The following is a 17,227-nucleotide window of genomic DNA, read 5'->3' as shown; positions in this document are numbered from 1 at the left end:
CATTTTTCAATCTTATCCAAACTCATATACTAATAACTTCAACGGTCCACATTGGCTCTATATATACATCAAAATTATAATATGAAAACATTGAATTTTTTTTATGGTATACCATAACAAAAATAATTGAATTAATTAAAAATATTTCTGTATGGGATGGCTCAAAATCATTAGTCATAAATTCTAATTTGATTATTATTTAAACTAGTGTTAGCCCACGCGCTATGCCCGACACAAAATATTTTTATTTTAATACTTAGACATTGTGAATAATTTAAATAAAATAAAAAATAACATCATTATATAAGATTAAAAAATAAAATTTAATACGTTATAGTCACAATATCTTAGATAATTATAAATATAAAATTAAATAAGTTTTAAATTAAATCAACAAGTAATAATTTGTTAATTACAACGCTTATATTGGTCTTTACAACAAAGAAAATTACCTTCCAACACATACACACTTTAATATTGAAATACTATCAACATTCAATTGATATAAATATTTAATATACAAATAAAAAATATAATTAGGACAATGATATCGCCATAAAAAAATTAAAATAATGATCAATAAAACAAATAAAAAAACACACATATATAAACATTAGAACAATAAAATAAAAGTTAGTAAGTAATGAAAAAATTTATTTTTAAACAATCTTAACCATACAATGATAAGAATAGCAAAATAGAGAAAATAGATATAGTAAAACACAAACCACATCTACAGCTGACTCTTCTTCAGCCTTATTTTTCTCCTTAATCTCTAAATTGATGATTTATGTTGTATGCATATGTGCAAATACAAATGTGATATTTTATGGTTGTTGTCTCTTTTGCTTCCTTTCGCCATTTCGTTGACTTTAGGTGTTTTTCTTTGCATGAAAATTATAGAAGTGACGAAGTTGGCGACGAATGTGTGAAGTTGTAGCTTCAAAATATTATAGATAGTCTACAACTTATGTGATTTCTTTATTTGTAAAAAACAAAATATTGTAGCCTAGATGGAAAAATAAAACAAATTAACATGAAGAAAATACTTAGATATGAACTAATATCACTAAAATAGAATGATCTTCAAAATAGGATTTAAAAGTGCTATTTGCCTTTTACCATCTTTTGCACAACTCTCTCCCACTACCTCCGACTCACATCTTTGGCTCTTCGTCTTTCACTCTCTCACATGACACCTGCTCCGCCTCATTTACGGTTTTCACAATGATAGAACATGTATTTATAGACAAAGATCACCAACAATTTCTAAAACCTTTCAAATGCAACTATACATCACAAAAATGAAAGAACATTTATCTAGCTAATAAATAGTAATTAAAACAAATATTAATTTATGATATAAATAAAAAAATGTTAGAAATTATTGGTATAATCATATCCAATTCATACTCTTAATTGATTATTATTAGCTTAGTTTGGCAGTTTAAAAAATGTCCAAGATATGGACTATAGTATAGAGCCATTCACTAAATTGTGAGTAAAAAATTGAAATTATTTTTGTCTATGTATTTGAAATGATGCATAGTTAAATTATTAGATGCAAAATTAAGGTAATTTAATGTCACATCCTAATAGATTGTTACATCATTTGGTGCATTTGTTTAATGTGACATTAAGTAACTGCCGGTTCATGTTATTAATTGACAATGCCAATTCCAAAAGAATATTGTTTTACTACCAAATGAAATGAATTAAAAGTAATCAATGGGAATAATCATTGTAACGGCTACATTAAAATTTTTCACAACTAAATTTATTTAATCAAAATTTATTTTTATAAATTATTAGTGTTTTTTATTGCATTTACATCCCTTGCACAAAATAGCTATTCAAAACTTCCCAAAACTCAGGTTTTATATATGTATGTATAGATACATCACTCTACATCTATCACTCAATTAGTTTCTTTTCTTCTACATATGAGCATTGCATGCCACCAATATTTAAAGAACATCATCATTTTTTCATTTTTAATATTCATACTATTATTATTTTATTGAGTTATAACATTATTGAGATTCAAATTACATAAACTAAACAACAATGATTACACTCATAAACGATAACCTTACAAAATTACCATTTCATTGACACATTACAAACATGGATACCTCAAACACAAGCTAAACCTCACATTAACAAGCTTACAATTACTTCATAAATAAGTACCAAAACACACAAACACTTAATTTTACCCATTTTGATAAAACCATCATCTCATGCTACCTCATCCTTGCTCACAACTTCCCCATTCTTGTAGTGATACAACCAAGAAATAACAAGAAAATACCCAAAATTTGCAACCCCAATCACCACCATCACCCAATACACATAATCCAGCCTCCCCTCATCAATATCATCCGGCAACCAAACCGTAACCCTCCTCATAAAATCCACCACCGCCGTGCTCAAGTAAAACGCCACGCCAACGAGCATTGCCACCATCGCTGTCGCCACCCCCTTCAAACACGCCGGAAACTCCTGATAATACAGCCCCACCTGCAAGAGCGGATGCAGAAATAAACATTAGATTAGTAGATGCTATATTTTTAAAATATTATTTAAAAATAATAATAATATTTAAAATAGGGGCCCACCTGCCCCGGGAAATGGAACGCCTCCCCGAGGCCCACCACCACCATCTGAGGCACCAGCCACATCACCGAGATGAGGTGGCGGCGCCTCCTCGCCTCCACGACAGCAGAGAGCGCCATGCTGGCGAAGTTGAACACGTGGCCGATGCCTATTAGCTGCAGGGGCGTGAGGTCCTTGTTGCCGGGTGTGAGGCGCTTCCAGGCCGGCCTGAGACAGCGGTCGATGAGGACGACACCGAGGGCGGTGGAGAGGAAGGAGAAGATGATGATGGAGCCGGCGGAGAAGGTGAAGGTGGAGGTGAGGCGGCGGTCGGAGGCGAGGGCTTGAAGGATGGTGAGGCTGAGCTGGACGCCGATTGGGGTGCCCAGGAAGATGCTGGAGGACCATAAGGGCAGGATTTTGATTACGGATTTTAGGTCTTCTACTTGTTGGACTGTGCACAGCTTCCATGGCCTCGCTACCGACCCGTTTGGTAGGATGTCGCCCTCAACCTTCACTGCCGCCCGGTTTAGTTGGCTGCACCAAATATTAGGTCACTTCAAAATTTGACGTGTAATTTTAGACTGTCACCTCAATATTCTAATTACTAGAAATTTTCAATAAATATATGAGTATTTTTAGTAAATACTTCAAACAATGAGACAAAATGAACCACTTAATACTACAATAATGTATGTTATGCTTATCCATGTCAACTTACAATTAAACAATCCCTTCTTATTTAAAGTTGGTACAAACAATCATGCATCATTTGATTGGTATGGCTCTCGACAAGTTTAAAGTGATACTGTTTTATTTGTTTAAAAAAAGTAACGCATATAATAGTAGTTATGTAGTAATCAGTAGATTTGATAGAAGAAAGAAATCAACTAGTAATTAACAAACATCATGATTCATATGTTTTGAAAATTTTACAAGGTTTGACTATTGTTAGATCAATTTATCAGCATGTTGCAAGTTGCATTATCATCTCCAATATAAGTACATCGATATGTTTATTTAGTCAAAAAGTTAAAAGATGGAAGGAAAAAAAATGTGTACTGGACCAGCCTTTTTTCCATAATGGAGTGCATGTTATAATAATGTAGCAAATAGTTTAGTGCAAATGCGTGACATAGACACCAAGCAAAGTATGCAGTAATCATACGATTCTGAGATGAGTCTAAAACAATTTACCTGAACCAGTTTGTTGGTGCATCTTCATCACCCCTTTTAACTCCATCATCATCTCCATAGTAATAATCTCCGGTGGTCGTCTTCATCTTCCTCTTCCTAAAAGCCGCGACAGCCACGCGCAGCAGCCCTGTAAATGGGCTGGCACGTGTCTCTTCGCGACTGTAGTAAGGAGCCCCGATGAGGAAGAGGGCTAGCGCGAGGGCGTTGGCGGCCATTCCTATCCCGAAGCCCCAACGCCACCCGACGTTATCTTCCACATACACAATGGCTGTGGATGATAGGAAGGAAGCGCTATACATGCTGAAGAAATACCAGTTGAAGAAAGTGGCCTGCTGCTGCTGCTGCTTTGCTAGCTGGTTTGCTCCCATTGTTGCTAGTGTGAATCGTGTTCCGCCTAATCCGATCGACGCCAGGATCATGCCGGAATATAGAACTGCGTATTGGCCTCCCGACGCTGGCTCCGTGGGCCCCGGCTTCAGCCCGTCCACCGCCACCGTTAGCTGGAAAAGTATGAGTCCCTGCGTCCATAAAAATTAGTCTTGGTTGTTTGTTTTAAAACAAAATCGATAAATTAAGAGAGACAAAAAAAGACGAAATGGTTTAAATTGCTCTTAATAGAAATTCAGACGCACTAATTTTGGTCAGTGCACATATTTAAAACAAGTTAAAGTATTATTAATAGAAAATCAGACTAATTTTGTTGAACCGATAAAATTGGAAAAATGAGACTATTTTTTATTTATGATATTTAACGAAAGTTAATGGTGTTTGCCAGTAGAGAGAGGAGAGAGGAAATCCAGATGACGGAGAAGCAGCCGAAGAGGGAATCAGCGGCGACGGCGGCGAGGAGAGGGAAGAAGTTGACGCAGCCGCTGACGACGTTGCTGATTTGGGCGGCGTCGATGCGTTCGATGTTGAACTCGTTGATCAAGAAGACTATAAGGTTGGCCGACCAGCCGCCGGCCACCACCGTCAGCCCAAATAAGGTTGCTGCTCATCACAACCATAATATTTATTTAGAAATTAAGGGGTCGGTTTGATAGGAAATATAGATAAAACAAAATATGATAAGAAACAATTTCAAGATAGAGGAATTATCTAATTGAGAGTGAGAGGAAGTACCTATGATGAAGGGGGTGGTGATCCAGCCACCTCGGCGGTGGGCTGTGGCGGTGGGTGGTGGTGGTGCTTCTCTATCACTGGAGAGGGAAGTGTTGTTCCCACCACCATGCAGAGATGTCATATTTGTTGGAAAATGAGCAGCTTCTTTTTTTATGTGGAGACTACTTTCTCAAGGTTGAGGGGTTTATATAGGTGGAATGGTCGGGGGTTATTCTCTATTTTTTTATTATGGGTTGATAAAAAAATTATACTATTCTCTATAGCTTATTATTGCTTTATTGGTTTTGTAGATATAGTTTATTATGAGAGCATCTACTTTTGAGTCAATGATCGATAGTAAACCGATGTATTGAAGTCAAATTCGAACGTTATTTATTGAAATATTCTAAATTTCCTGGCAGGTAGGGGTCCAGACCCCTGCCATCACCTTCTTTGATGCGGATTCAGCGCCTCGGTATTTGAAGTCGCTCGTCAGGATTGACCAGTTGGGCTACCGAACTTCAGATTCAGATATCGAGATGGATGACTACTTCACATGGTCCGTGGTTTTGATTTATGGTTTTTTGTTTTCCTTTGGATTTGGCCAGCTTTTGGCCATCATCCTTGTTATTATTTTGATGTTTAGCTTTGTTATGTTTGTTCTCTCTTTAGTTAGATGGTTAGTACCCGGTCTGTGGGGATACCATAGAAGCTTTGTTAGCTCTTGTGATTTGTATCTCTCGTGCGGACCGAGTCACTTTTGGGCTTGGCTGATGTATGTTCTTTTGGTGATTTTTGATATATACAGGTTGGGGTTCCGCCTTAACCCCCGCCGTGATGGTGTTTGAGGAAAAAAAAACCTAAGGCGACCTATGAAAACTAAGAAATAATAATATAATTTAACTCTAATAAAGTTTTTCATAAAAATAAAAAAGGTATTAAAATGATAAGGAGTATAAATTACTAACGGGTTATCTGAATCAAACCCGAACCCAACCCAACCCAACCCAACCCAAATATACAATCTGAAATTATCATATTCTCAATGGAACCGATAAGAACACGAAAAATAGTCTCATTCTGAACGACACAAAAATTGAAATATTTTTCGTGGACACTCCAAAATGGCAAAATGAGACTATTTTTTCGTGAACGGATGGAGTATATATTATATACATAGCTATGGCATTCGTACTTGCTTTCAGTTTCTGGTTAATCTAATTTATATTTCCATTGAATTTATAAGGCAAATAGTATTGGGTCGACACGGATTTTATCAAATGAAAAGTGAAATAGTTGATGGATGTGGTGTGTTCATAATGGAGGAAGAATCCAATCATTTAGAAATACGTTGATGGCTTTAAATGTCGAAAGGAATTTAAACTGGGATTGAATTATACTACTATATGAGAACGAAATTGTAACAGTTGAATTTAAAATGAACGCACGAATCAACGTTAAATTTCTGTATACAAAGGTATTTAAGTGTACGATAAGGGTAAACTTCTTAAGTATATGGAGGATGTTGGTTAAAAAGTTGAAATATAAGAATATATTTTTCTAAAAAAAAAATAATGTACTCCATCTATTCCATAAAAATAAAGATATTTTTCATTTTTGGATGTCTCATAAAAATATTCTCTTTCATTTTTGGTAACTTTCTTCTTTCTAATAAGGTAGGTTTCATTCTCCACTAACAATACTATAATTATTTTTTCTTTCTATATCTCTCTTTACTTTACCAATTATGTATTAATTATCGTGTCGCCCCAATTATCTATATTTTTGTGAGACGGATGGAGTATTATTTCGTGTATGTCAAATATGCGATCATGGATAAATGAAGTTTATGTTATCAATTAACAAGTTGAAAAGTTGGTAATTTGACAAATAATACTAGTAATAAGATGGTTCTTAAAATTAATAGTGGAAATCGATTCATTTTATCACCAATTTAATTTTGTAATAAATTATACTCCATCTAATTGACCTTAGTTGACTTAATTGGTCTTACTAATCTCACTAGTCATAAATAAACTCATCCGTATCGAATGTACAAGGTCAAATTTAATTAAGAATACAGATATATTAGCAAACATGGTATAAACAAAATACCCTTAAATTTTAAACCGGTTTTTATTTAAACCGGTTGTTTTTTCAACCATGATTTCTTTACTACATTACCCTTCTTTTATATTTGTAAAGTCAAATCACTCTCAAATTACATTAAGTGTGGAGTATATGGTATGAAATTCTTGCACAATACAAACCTTTCCATTATTAATCCAAATTTCAAATTGTGTCTTATGCATGTCTTAAACAAATCAATTTAATATTTATCAACTCCCATAAATTTAAAAATTATAAGATTTTTAAATATTTTAAACTTATTTCTTAAAGTGCTTGAATCCTCAAAAATTTGAGTAATATTCATGGCCAACACCAATGATATTTTATACTACTAATATGTTTGGATCTAACGATGAAGAGAAATATTGTGTACGAATGAGTTGAACAATGCTCCGAGGATGAATTTCAATTCCGAAAATTTGTATGAAGATGATACACACAACTCACAAGACGAGATAATACGAGAAGGTTTACAAGACGGGATGGTACGAGAAGGTTCACAAGACGAGATGATACGAGAAGATATTGTTTGGATGGCAACATTAAGAAATTAAGAAATTAGATGTAAATAAGGAGTATTATTTAATTGGATGTGAATAATTATTATTAAGTATTTCATTAAATGATAACATTAAAAAATTAATTACATATGCATTTAGTCATTTTTATAAAATAATGATTTAGTAATAAAAAATTAATTGAATGTTAATGACTATTATTCCATTGGATGATAACGTTTAGAAATTAAGTATATAAACACACATTCGTTTTAATAACTTAGAATTTTAAGAATTATTTGGTAATAAAAAATAATTGGACGTGAATCTACTAATATTTCATTGGATGATGACGTTTGGGAATAAAGTATATGCACATGCAGTTGTTTTTATAACTTAGAATTTAAAGTTTAATTAATAATAAAATAATTAGATGTGAATGGATATGATTATTTATTAGATGACATCAATAAAGAAATTAACTTAAAATTTTAAGAATGATTTCATAAATAAAATAAAATTGGATCTGAATGACTAATAATATTTCATTTGGATGATAACGTTTAAAAATTAAGTGTTTGCGCATGAAGTTATTTTTATAACTTAGAATTTTAAAGATGAATTAATAATAAAATACTTGGATGTGAATAGATATGATTATTTTATATTTCGTTGGATGATAACACTAATAAATTAATTATATATGCAAGTAGTTGTTTTTAGAACTTGAAATTACAATACTTATTTAGTAATAAAAATTAATTGAATGTGAATGACTATTATTATTTCATAGAATGATAATATTAGAAAAATTAAGTATATAGGCATGTTGTTGTTTTTATACCTTAGAATTTTAAAGATGAATTAATAATTAAATAATTGGATGCGAATGGATATGATTATTTCGTATTTTCGTGGTTGATAAGACTAAGAAATTAATTATATATGAATGTAGTCATTTTTATAACTTGAAATTATAAAAATTATTTATTGCCCACTCTATCCTGAATAAGATTCATGTTTTGCTATTTTCATTCCTCCTTAATAAGAGTCATATTTAACTTTTACCATAAATGGTAAGTAGGTCTCACATTGCACCAAGTTATTTAATTCACATTTTATTCTAAAAGTAATATATTTATGTGAGACTCATATTCCACTAACTTATTCAAGTCACTTTTATTTACATTTCTTAAAACTCGTGCCATAACCAAATATGACTCATATTACGGGACATATGAAGTAATAAAAAATTAATTGGATGTGAATGACTATTATTATTTCATTGGATGATAACATTAAGAAATTAAGTATATGCGGATGCAATCGTTTTTATAACTTAGAACTTTAAAGATGAATAAATAATTAATTAATTGGATGTGAATGGATATGATTATTCATATTTCGTTGAATTATAACACTAATTAAAAAATTAATTATATATGCATGTAGTCATTTTTATAATTAATATTCCTCCGTCCCATAGTAGATGTCACACTTGGGAGATGGCATGAGATTTTAGGAGATGTTATTTTGTGTGTGAAGTGGTGAGAGAAAATATAATTTTATAATTGATGTGAGAAAAAACTTTTTTCAAAAGAGGAAATGTGACATCTTTTGTAGAACAAATTAAAAATGAAAGTGTGACATCTACTATGTGACGGAGGAGTAATTGTTTAGTAATAAAAATTAATTAGATGTGAATGACTATTATTATTTAATTGAATGATAACATTATAAGAAATTAAATATATACATATGCAATCATTTTTATAATTTAAAATTTTAAAGATGATTTAATAATAAAATAATTGGATGTAAATGACTATGATTATTTCGTATTTTTTGTTCGATAATAACACTAAGAAATTAATTTTCTTTATTAATTATATACACATGTAGTCATTTTCATCTTCCGAAAATTGAATATTGTAAAATATTGTATAGTAAAATATTGTGAAATCAACTATGGTAAAATATTGTGAAATCAAATATTTATTCGTTCCTATTCGTCATCCGAAAATTATGCAATCAAAAATCATAGACTTCATTACTTTTCCAAAAATTGGTACGTCTTTATAATCAAAGTATATTTGACAACAATAAAATAGTTATATAGGAGGTGATTTTGATTCATTTTTTTAATTTAAAAAATTTATCTTTTATATTTTAAAAAAATATTATAATTTTATTATAAAAATATGTTTCAATTATTCATATTCATTATCCGAAATGGCAAAATTTATGAAATCATATATTGCGTACAATATATCCATTAATTGTAAATTAATTTTAATTTTCAGAAATCTCATTTAGAGATATATAATTAAAGCAATTAAATTATACCTATAGTTAAATAATCTATGATTTATTAAATTAATATCTGTCGATTTTTGCACAACGAATTCAGAATCTAAAGAAGTCTAACTCTTGAATAAAAAACTAATTATGTTAGAAAAATCAATATTTGTTTTTTCGCTCGACACCAAGGCAAATTTCGGAAGACCTCGGGCCGAGAGATATAGGACGCCATAGATAAATGAAATATCATCATTCTTGCAAGAAGAAATCATGCAAACATATATATCATATGGATGTTACAATATATATCATATGGATGTTACGTTAATCTAAATAATTAATTTCAAAGATCTAATACATCATTTCCTAAATGTGTGTACATTGATTACAAAACACTTGTTCTTTCCTAAATAATCATACAAGGGTAACTATGTAATACATTAAATTAATTAACAACTATAAATTTATTTTAAATGTAAAATACCTAAAATGTCCAAAATTGTATATACAATATTTGTTAATTTATCACTATACAATTTTTGTTAATTTATCACTACTCTTTAATTAATGGTATATTTATAATGCAATAATTGGAGTATAATATATATCTTGATTTCTATAAATTGGCTACCATATAAACTAAACTTGTGGTAGCTTTTAAATTTCAACTATCTATAATAATCGTCTCAAGTTTTACCGCAAGTTAAAAATATAATGATAGGAGAGCATTAGGGTGACACTATGTTTAGAGTGACATCATTCCCCTAATTTTCAGGCTACAAGTCCACTCCACGTCATCATTCCCCTAATTTTCAGGTCCAGACCACAACTCCTATAACCCTTGCAGTCCCCATCCAGATGAGGGCATCATCCATGCATCAACTATTAAATTGCATTATTCACAACTACAAACTATTTTACTCCTAAAAATTCATTGTTCAGTCGAAATTAAAAGATTACAAACCCTAGAAAATAAAAATTACAAGTCCTAAAAATGAAAAAAATATATTAAAATAAATAGAGGATAGAAGTGAGAAATAGGTGGAAGAATATTTAAGAAACGGGATATAAATAAGCAAAAAATTGAATTTAAAAAAGAAATATTACGGGGTTCGGGTCCGACCCGAACACCCATAACGCCGGGCCGGGACGCAACGGGGCGCGGCCCCGGAGGCTCCAACGCAGAGTCGGGGCGCAGCGGGGCGCGGCCCCAGGCTGCTCCACCTTCCCAGGCGCAGCTCGGGCCGCGATTTCTCCTCCTCCAAGGCACGAGGCCGCGGGGGTTAACTATGCTCTAACACTAATCCTAACCTTTAGATCTATAAGTTGGACACCTAGGATAGAATTGATGAAATAGGGTTCGGATTGCAGTCTTATGTGTTGGATATTGCAGGCGTGGGTATTTTAGTCAATTCCCAAAATTTTAAATCGGAAACGAATTTCGCATATCCTACATTTTAGCCGCATTCCTGAAATTGAAGAAAGACTGCATACCACAAATCTATAATCAGCAATACTGCTAGAACAAATATGCAATCGTTTGAATAAACTATATCCGGAACAAGTACAATAAAATAATATGTAAACTGCAAATACTAATTGGTAACACTGCAATATTCATAAAGTAACACTGCAATTTGGTAAGGTAAAAAACTACTACGAATGATGCAGGTTCGTAACACTGCAATATTAATAGAGTAACACTGCAATATGAAAACAGACTGAAAATAGATAATGTTGATTATTCTCTTAAGCGTTTTTTAAAATTCCAATTTAATTAAACTAGGTTGACACATTACAGCTTGAGAATCACACGATCTTCAGATCTAACAGCCTAAAATAGTCTTCACACGATCTTCAAATCTAACATGCCTAAAATGGTGATGTGATATTATAATAAAGAGAATTGTCATATTAATACATCCCTATAATGCTATGTTTTATAATTCATGTTTGAGTGATTGTTGCGAACTATTTTTTACAAAACGAAATGACATAGTTGTATTTAGACAATATTCAGATTTTTTTTATCAAACGTTAATTTTGATGTTCTGTGATTGGATGGAGAATTAGTAGAACATTCAAAACGAAAAAGAATTGAAAGTCTAAATAATTAAAAACAAACACAAAAGGGCATGCTAAAAGGATCAAGAGTGATAATATTCTGAAAGAGATGACCGCATATCATTCATTTATCGATAGCAACAATGACAAAAAACTAATACACCCACTGAAACAAGCATAAAACAGATCCAACATGTTTTTCCCAAAATTAGAACATAAATCCGAGCAGAATATAAATCTGAGCAAAATAGGTCATCACTCTCGCACCGCAACACTGTCCACAGCTTAGGCCTCAGCGAATCTGCAGCAATCAACAGAAAATGTAAATTTCCTTAAATAAAAAATCAAGTCTAGAATCAGTAACAGGGCCAAAACCAAGGAAAAAGGTCTCACCCCAGCTCAGAGAGCTTCATATGAGCCTCAGCATAATCCGCAAAGAATGCATCCTCATCCTATCACCCAAACAAACAAAAAATTACAAACACTGTTTAATGTGAATGCATAAAAGTATAGGTTAAGATTCTACGAACCGCAGCATATTTGTCAACAAATGGGCGGAAGCCAAGGTCAGTGAGAAGAGTCTTGTCTGTTGGCAATTGCAGAAGACCCTCTTTCTCTCCACTCAAAAGCTCACTGTTATCAATCACAAGATATGGAAATTACAAACTAACATATTAGGGTACCAAGAACTAGTGCATATTCAAAAGTGGTGCTGACATACGTGAAGTAAGAGTTGTCGAAGATGAGAGGGTTTGAGGTCCATGGTCCCTCAAATCCAGATCGCTCCTTGTGGCATCTTCCCTGGGAATCAATATTTTAATCAAATATCATTCCCCATGTCATGTTCAGAGAAGTAAAACAAGAAAGTAGCAAACACAAACCAGGGTGTGGCCACCGGAGAGTGCAACAATATCCTGATCGGTCAGACCCATTTGTTTGGTAAACACATCCCTCAGGTGGTCAGATCCTGAAGCAAAGGGTAAGGTAAGTTTCACAAGAAACAATGTTGTCACACTGACAAATTACTGTTAGAAACTAAATATACTGCTTTATGGGTTTTCATGTTGTTTCTTGTAAATCTATAGAATTGTACACAGGGTATGCTTAGCTTACCCTTGGTAGCATCGGGCAAGCGGCCTTCAACAGGTGGCTCAGCCTTGTCCTGTGATTTAAAACATCAACCATATTAAAAACTATACATGACAGAACTGCACAACTGAACTAGAGTATGTGCACTTAAAAGAATTGAAGGTAACACAAGTTTGATAATTTCTTCTAAAGAATAGCTAACTGCACATTAAAATGTAAAGCGCCAGCAAAGAAAACTGTAAACAATTGGCTGAAATGTCTAGGAACTAGCCAGTGGAGGGAGATTTCACTAACCGGCCTTCCTGGGTGGAATGGAACATCAGGTCCTCCGGTAACTTCAACAGCCACAACTCCAGCCAACTGGTTAAATAAAAGGATAATTGTTAAATCCTTGTAGAGATGTATGTCACGTGCTGATGTTAAACATATAGTGACTTAAGATAAAGTTACCTGGTAGAAGTCAGCAAAAGAGATGGTGGGGAACTGCTTCCTGATGGGTTCCAACAGTCTCAAAGCAATATCAAGACCATTGTTGGCACCATGAGCAAGCTCAGCCTCGAATCTCATGGTTCCGAAAGGACCTCCAGTTTTTGAGCACTGATCAAATGTACCAGCAGAGTGCCATCTATAACATATACATCAACAAATTTATGCCCATCACGAAAAGGTTTATGCAAGAAAGGGAACTGCACACCCAACTGTGGAGTATGAGTACGACGCATATCATTAAAAAAGTGGATGTAACATTGTAAATTGTTAATTGTAAATAAGACTAACTATAGAAAGCTCCGCCGACCACACGTGACAAATAAACACTCTATAGTCACCAAGAGTGACTCGCCAACATTTTAACAGATAAAAAATCCCACCCCGTATTGGCATATTCGCAGAACAGAACTCGGCAATAATAGTTTCACTTTACTTGTTTGATTTATATATAAATGGAGTAATATATAGTTGTCAGAATAATGATTAAATATAACCACGGTACAGTAGTGGTCCACGCAATGTATTAATATATAGTATAATATTTTCAATTGAAACTCTAACATTGAAAAGGCAGTATTTAACCAAATTTGTTAAGGAAAATAGTGATAGAATCATAGAACTGATTCGCTCAATAATTGATGCAAATTTGTGGTTGTGGGTAATCGTAAATATCAAAGGGGTGATTCGTCAGTAAAAAATCTCTAAATTTAGTGGATAAAACCTAAATTATAAATCTCCACGGATCTATTCACCAAACGTATTATGTCAAGGAGGATGCGGTAAAAGAGGAATTTACTTCTATGATGACCTATTCAACACAAAATCGATTCAAATCGTAATCCAAACTCACCATATGAAAAAAATGGAAATCGACTCGCAGCAACATTATATCATACAGTACTATAAACAAATCGAATAAAATTCTAAAAAAAATACTGATAAGGAGTTAGTGAAGTGTAAGGTAGTAGTAAAACTTACGCAAGACGAAGCATGATAGGAGCGCAGTTCTTCTCAGCGATGAGACCCCTAAGCTTCCTCTTGCATTTGTCAACAGCCTTCAAGTAATCCTCGCTCACAACTGGGTAGTTCTTCACCATTTTCACAGACTCTGTAAATCGGAATCATATCACATCAGCACAACAAAAAAATTAAAAGAAAACAACACATTACGATCGCTTCAAAATTTTAACAGACGGATGAATCTGGAAATACAGTTCACAAAAAAAATCGCTCCACCAAAAGTCAACGGCGATAAGCAGGAAAATTTTTATATACACAAATCAGAGGAAAAATGGAAGATCGCGATCGGAAATCTCGGTACCTGAAATGAAATGTGAGAGAGAAAACGTATAAACCCTAACGATTGTGAGAGCGTGGACAACACAAGCACTGAACTGAGGATTGGGAGTCTGGGAGTATATAACTATACAAGTTACACAAGGGGGGGTGAAGAGAGAAGTTTCCAGAAGATGTATTTTTGATCGTTGGATTGGGAGTGTGTTTAGAAATGGACGGCTGAGATCGGTCTAACTAGACGGGTGTTTAATGTTTTAATGATAGGTGAGAAAATCAGTAAATTGGGTGATGCAGGGAAGGCATGAAGACGGACTTTTTGGCTTATTATCACTTATATTAAATTACACAAATGGCCTTTTGACTTGACAAACAATATTATAGGATAGTGAGTCGTGAAATTGCAATTTGTGCTTCATATGGGATTTAGAGGAGTGTTTTTTAGAATATACTAGTATCTCCCTTTATAATTAATCTCAGTTTTTTGCATTTTGATTCATTTTCAAAAGTTATTATTTTCCATTTTTAAAAATATACATTAATATTCTTTATACCTTTTTCTCTTTAATTTATTCATATTGAACTATTAATACTTCAATTATTTTTTATATCATAATTTGCAATTTTGTAACACATCATTTGATTATTTTGTGACTGTGAATTCGATTTTAATTTTTTTTATTATTAGGCCATCCGCATCGCGTCTCGATACTGTCTCTATCTCGTATCGGAGAGACGAGACGGCATCGAGACAGCGATGCAGCCATCCATCTCGGTCTCGTCTCGGCGAGCGTCTCGGCCCGGATGATGGGTTGGCGAGACGTCTCGTCACGCGCCAGCGCCACGTGGCGAGCGCTGGCGCTAGGCGTGACGCCCACTCGCCTGGGCGTCGTCATGCTGATGCAATAAATAATTTTTTAAAAAAATCGATTTTAATAAAAAACAAAAAAAAATTAAAAAACGGCAATATATACTTTTTTAAAAAAATCGATTTTTAAATTTTTTTTTTAAATTAAAATTTTTTTTATTCTATAAATACTCCTCTTTAATTCTCATTGTACACACAAACACACATCTATTCTTCTCAATTCATCTCTTTTTTCTCTCCAATTTTCATTTCACCTCTCCAATTTTCATCTCAAAAAGTCCGGCGACAGAAACTCTGGCGGCTCTTGCGGCTATGACTTGAACACGTTTGGCGACTGGGGGGCATGTACAATGTCTTGGGTGCTTCCGGTTCCAGTTCGTCGACGTTGGCGACGTACCAACCACCCTATTTTGATGTGGATGCATACTCTCATTCCTCCGCTCCGAGGTATGGGCAATGGTAGGGATTATCCTAAATTAGGGAGGATTTTTCGGATGGACCCAATCCGGAAGGAGGACGAGGCGGTGGAAGCTCCGGGGGTCGCGCATTCGATGCCGTGGAGGAAGAGGAGGAGGCGGCCGAGGAGGAGGCGGCCGAGGAGGAGGAGGATGTAGGTCGTCATCCATACAGCCGCAACGACACGATGACTCTGTTCAACGCTTGGGTCAGCGTCTCGTACGATCCCATCGTCGGGAATCAGCAAACCCGCAAGTGTTTTTAGAAAAAGGTCACCGACGCCTACAACGAGAACAAGCCAAAGGGGTCCCGCCGCCGCACCATGAAGATGCTCCGCAGTCATTTTGACCGAGTCGACAGAGATGTCAAAAAATTTTGCAGGATCTACAAGAATGAAGCGGCGAATTACCAAAGCGGAGCCAGTGGAGTCGCCATTCTGAGAGCGACTATGCGAGTCTTTGTTTACGACAACAACAAAGAATTCAAACATGTCGATGTTTGGGAGGCGATCAAAGACGTTGAAAGGTGGGCTGGCGGTGTCCAGTCCAGCACGGGCTCGAGCTCGAAACGCACGAAGCACACGGCGGGTGGCCAATACTCGTCTAGTGAGGGCGGGTCAGGCAACGGCTCACAAGAGGTTGAGGGCACGGCCACCGATGCAGGGGGCTCGAACACCCTATTGTCCATGTACTTGACCGCCATGATGGTTGACACTTCCCGCATGACGCCTCCACAATATCAAGCCCATCTTGTCGGAATTGAGTATATGGCAAGACAAATTGGTATTCCGCATACAGGTGGATTGAGTGCACCGCCACCGCCTTCGGGGGATGATTCGCCGGCGGAGTAGTTTTTAAGTGTCTAATTTTTAATTTCTAGTATTTTAAATTATGTCTTTTTTTATTTATTTTTCTAGATTTTAATTATGTGTTTTTTAAATTTTTTTAGGATGTTAAATTGTAATTTTATTTTATTTTATTTAATGAAGTGTGTTTTTATTAATTGAATTTGTTGGAAATAAAAATAAAAAATGAAATTGAATGAATCGTTAAGGGATGAGATGGTTAAGAGACGGTTAAGAGATGGAGGGATGCAGGTGATGTCTCTTAGTTAAGAGATGGGGTGAAAAGTACAGTAGGGCCCA

At 34.3% G+C, this 17,227-nt stretch overlaps 2 protein-coding genes across 2 annotated transcripts; both read right to left on the bottom strand.

Moving 5' to 3' along the window:
• Nucleotides 1-2,048: 2,048 nt before the first annotated feature.
• On the bottom strand, nt 2,049-5,078 carry LOC121811328 (protein NRT1/ PTR FAMILY 2.7-like). The gene is made up of 5 exons (XM_042212165.1): nt 4,918-5,078; nt 4,568-4,785; nt 3,796-4,313; nt 2,622-3,135; nt 2,049-2,523 (listed from the first exon to the last, which is right to left on the bottom strand). The coding sequence occupies exons 1-5, from the start codon at nt 5,036-5,038 to the stop codon at nt 2,242-2,244; spliced, it is 1,653 nt and encodes a 550-aa protein (XP_042068099.1). The 5' UTR covers nt 5,039-5,078; the 3' UTR covers nt 2,049-2,241.
• A 6,882-nt stretch (nt 5,079-11,960) lies between these two features.
• On the bottom strand, nt 11,961-14,948 carry LOC121742289 (L-ascorbate peroxidase 1, cytosolic-like). Its single transcript, XM_042135394.1, has 10 exons — nt 14,788-14,948; nt 14,445-14,574; nt 13,428-13,602; nt 13,272-13,337; nt 13,002-13,050; nt 12,770-12,855; nt 12,610-12,689; nt 12,419-12,521; nt 12,282-12,340; nt 11,961-12,189 (listed from the first exon to the last, which is right to left on the bottom strand). The coding sequence occupies exons 2-10, from the start codon at nt 14,561-14,563 to the stop codon at nt 12,174-12,176; spliced, it is 753 nt and encodes a 250-aa protein (XP_041991328.1). The 5' UTR covers nt 14,564-14,574; nt 14,788-14,948; the 3' UTR covers nt 11,961-12,173.
• Nucleotides 14,949-17,227: the final 2,279 nt, after the last annotated feature.

Source organism: Salvia splendens, chromosome 7, assembly GCF_004379255.2.
Source record: "Salvia splendens isolate huo1 chromosome 7, SspV2, whole genome shotgun sequence".
Taxonomy (NCBI): domain Eukaryota; kingdom Viridiplantae; phylum Streptophyta; class Magnoliopsida; order Lamiales; family Lamiaceae; genus Salvia; species Salvia splendens.
The sequence above is the reverse complement of the archived record's forward strand: the minus strand, read 5'-3'. Positions and strand labels throughout refer to the sequence as shown.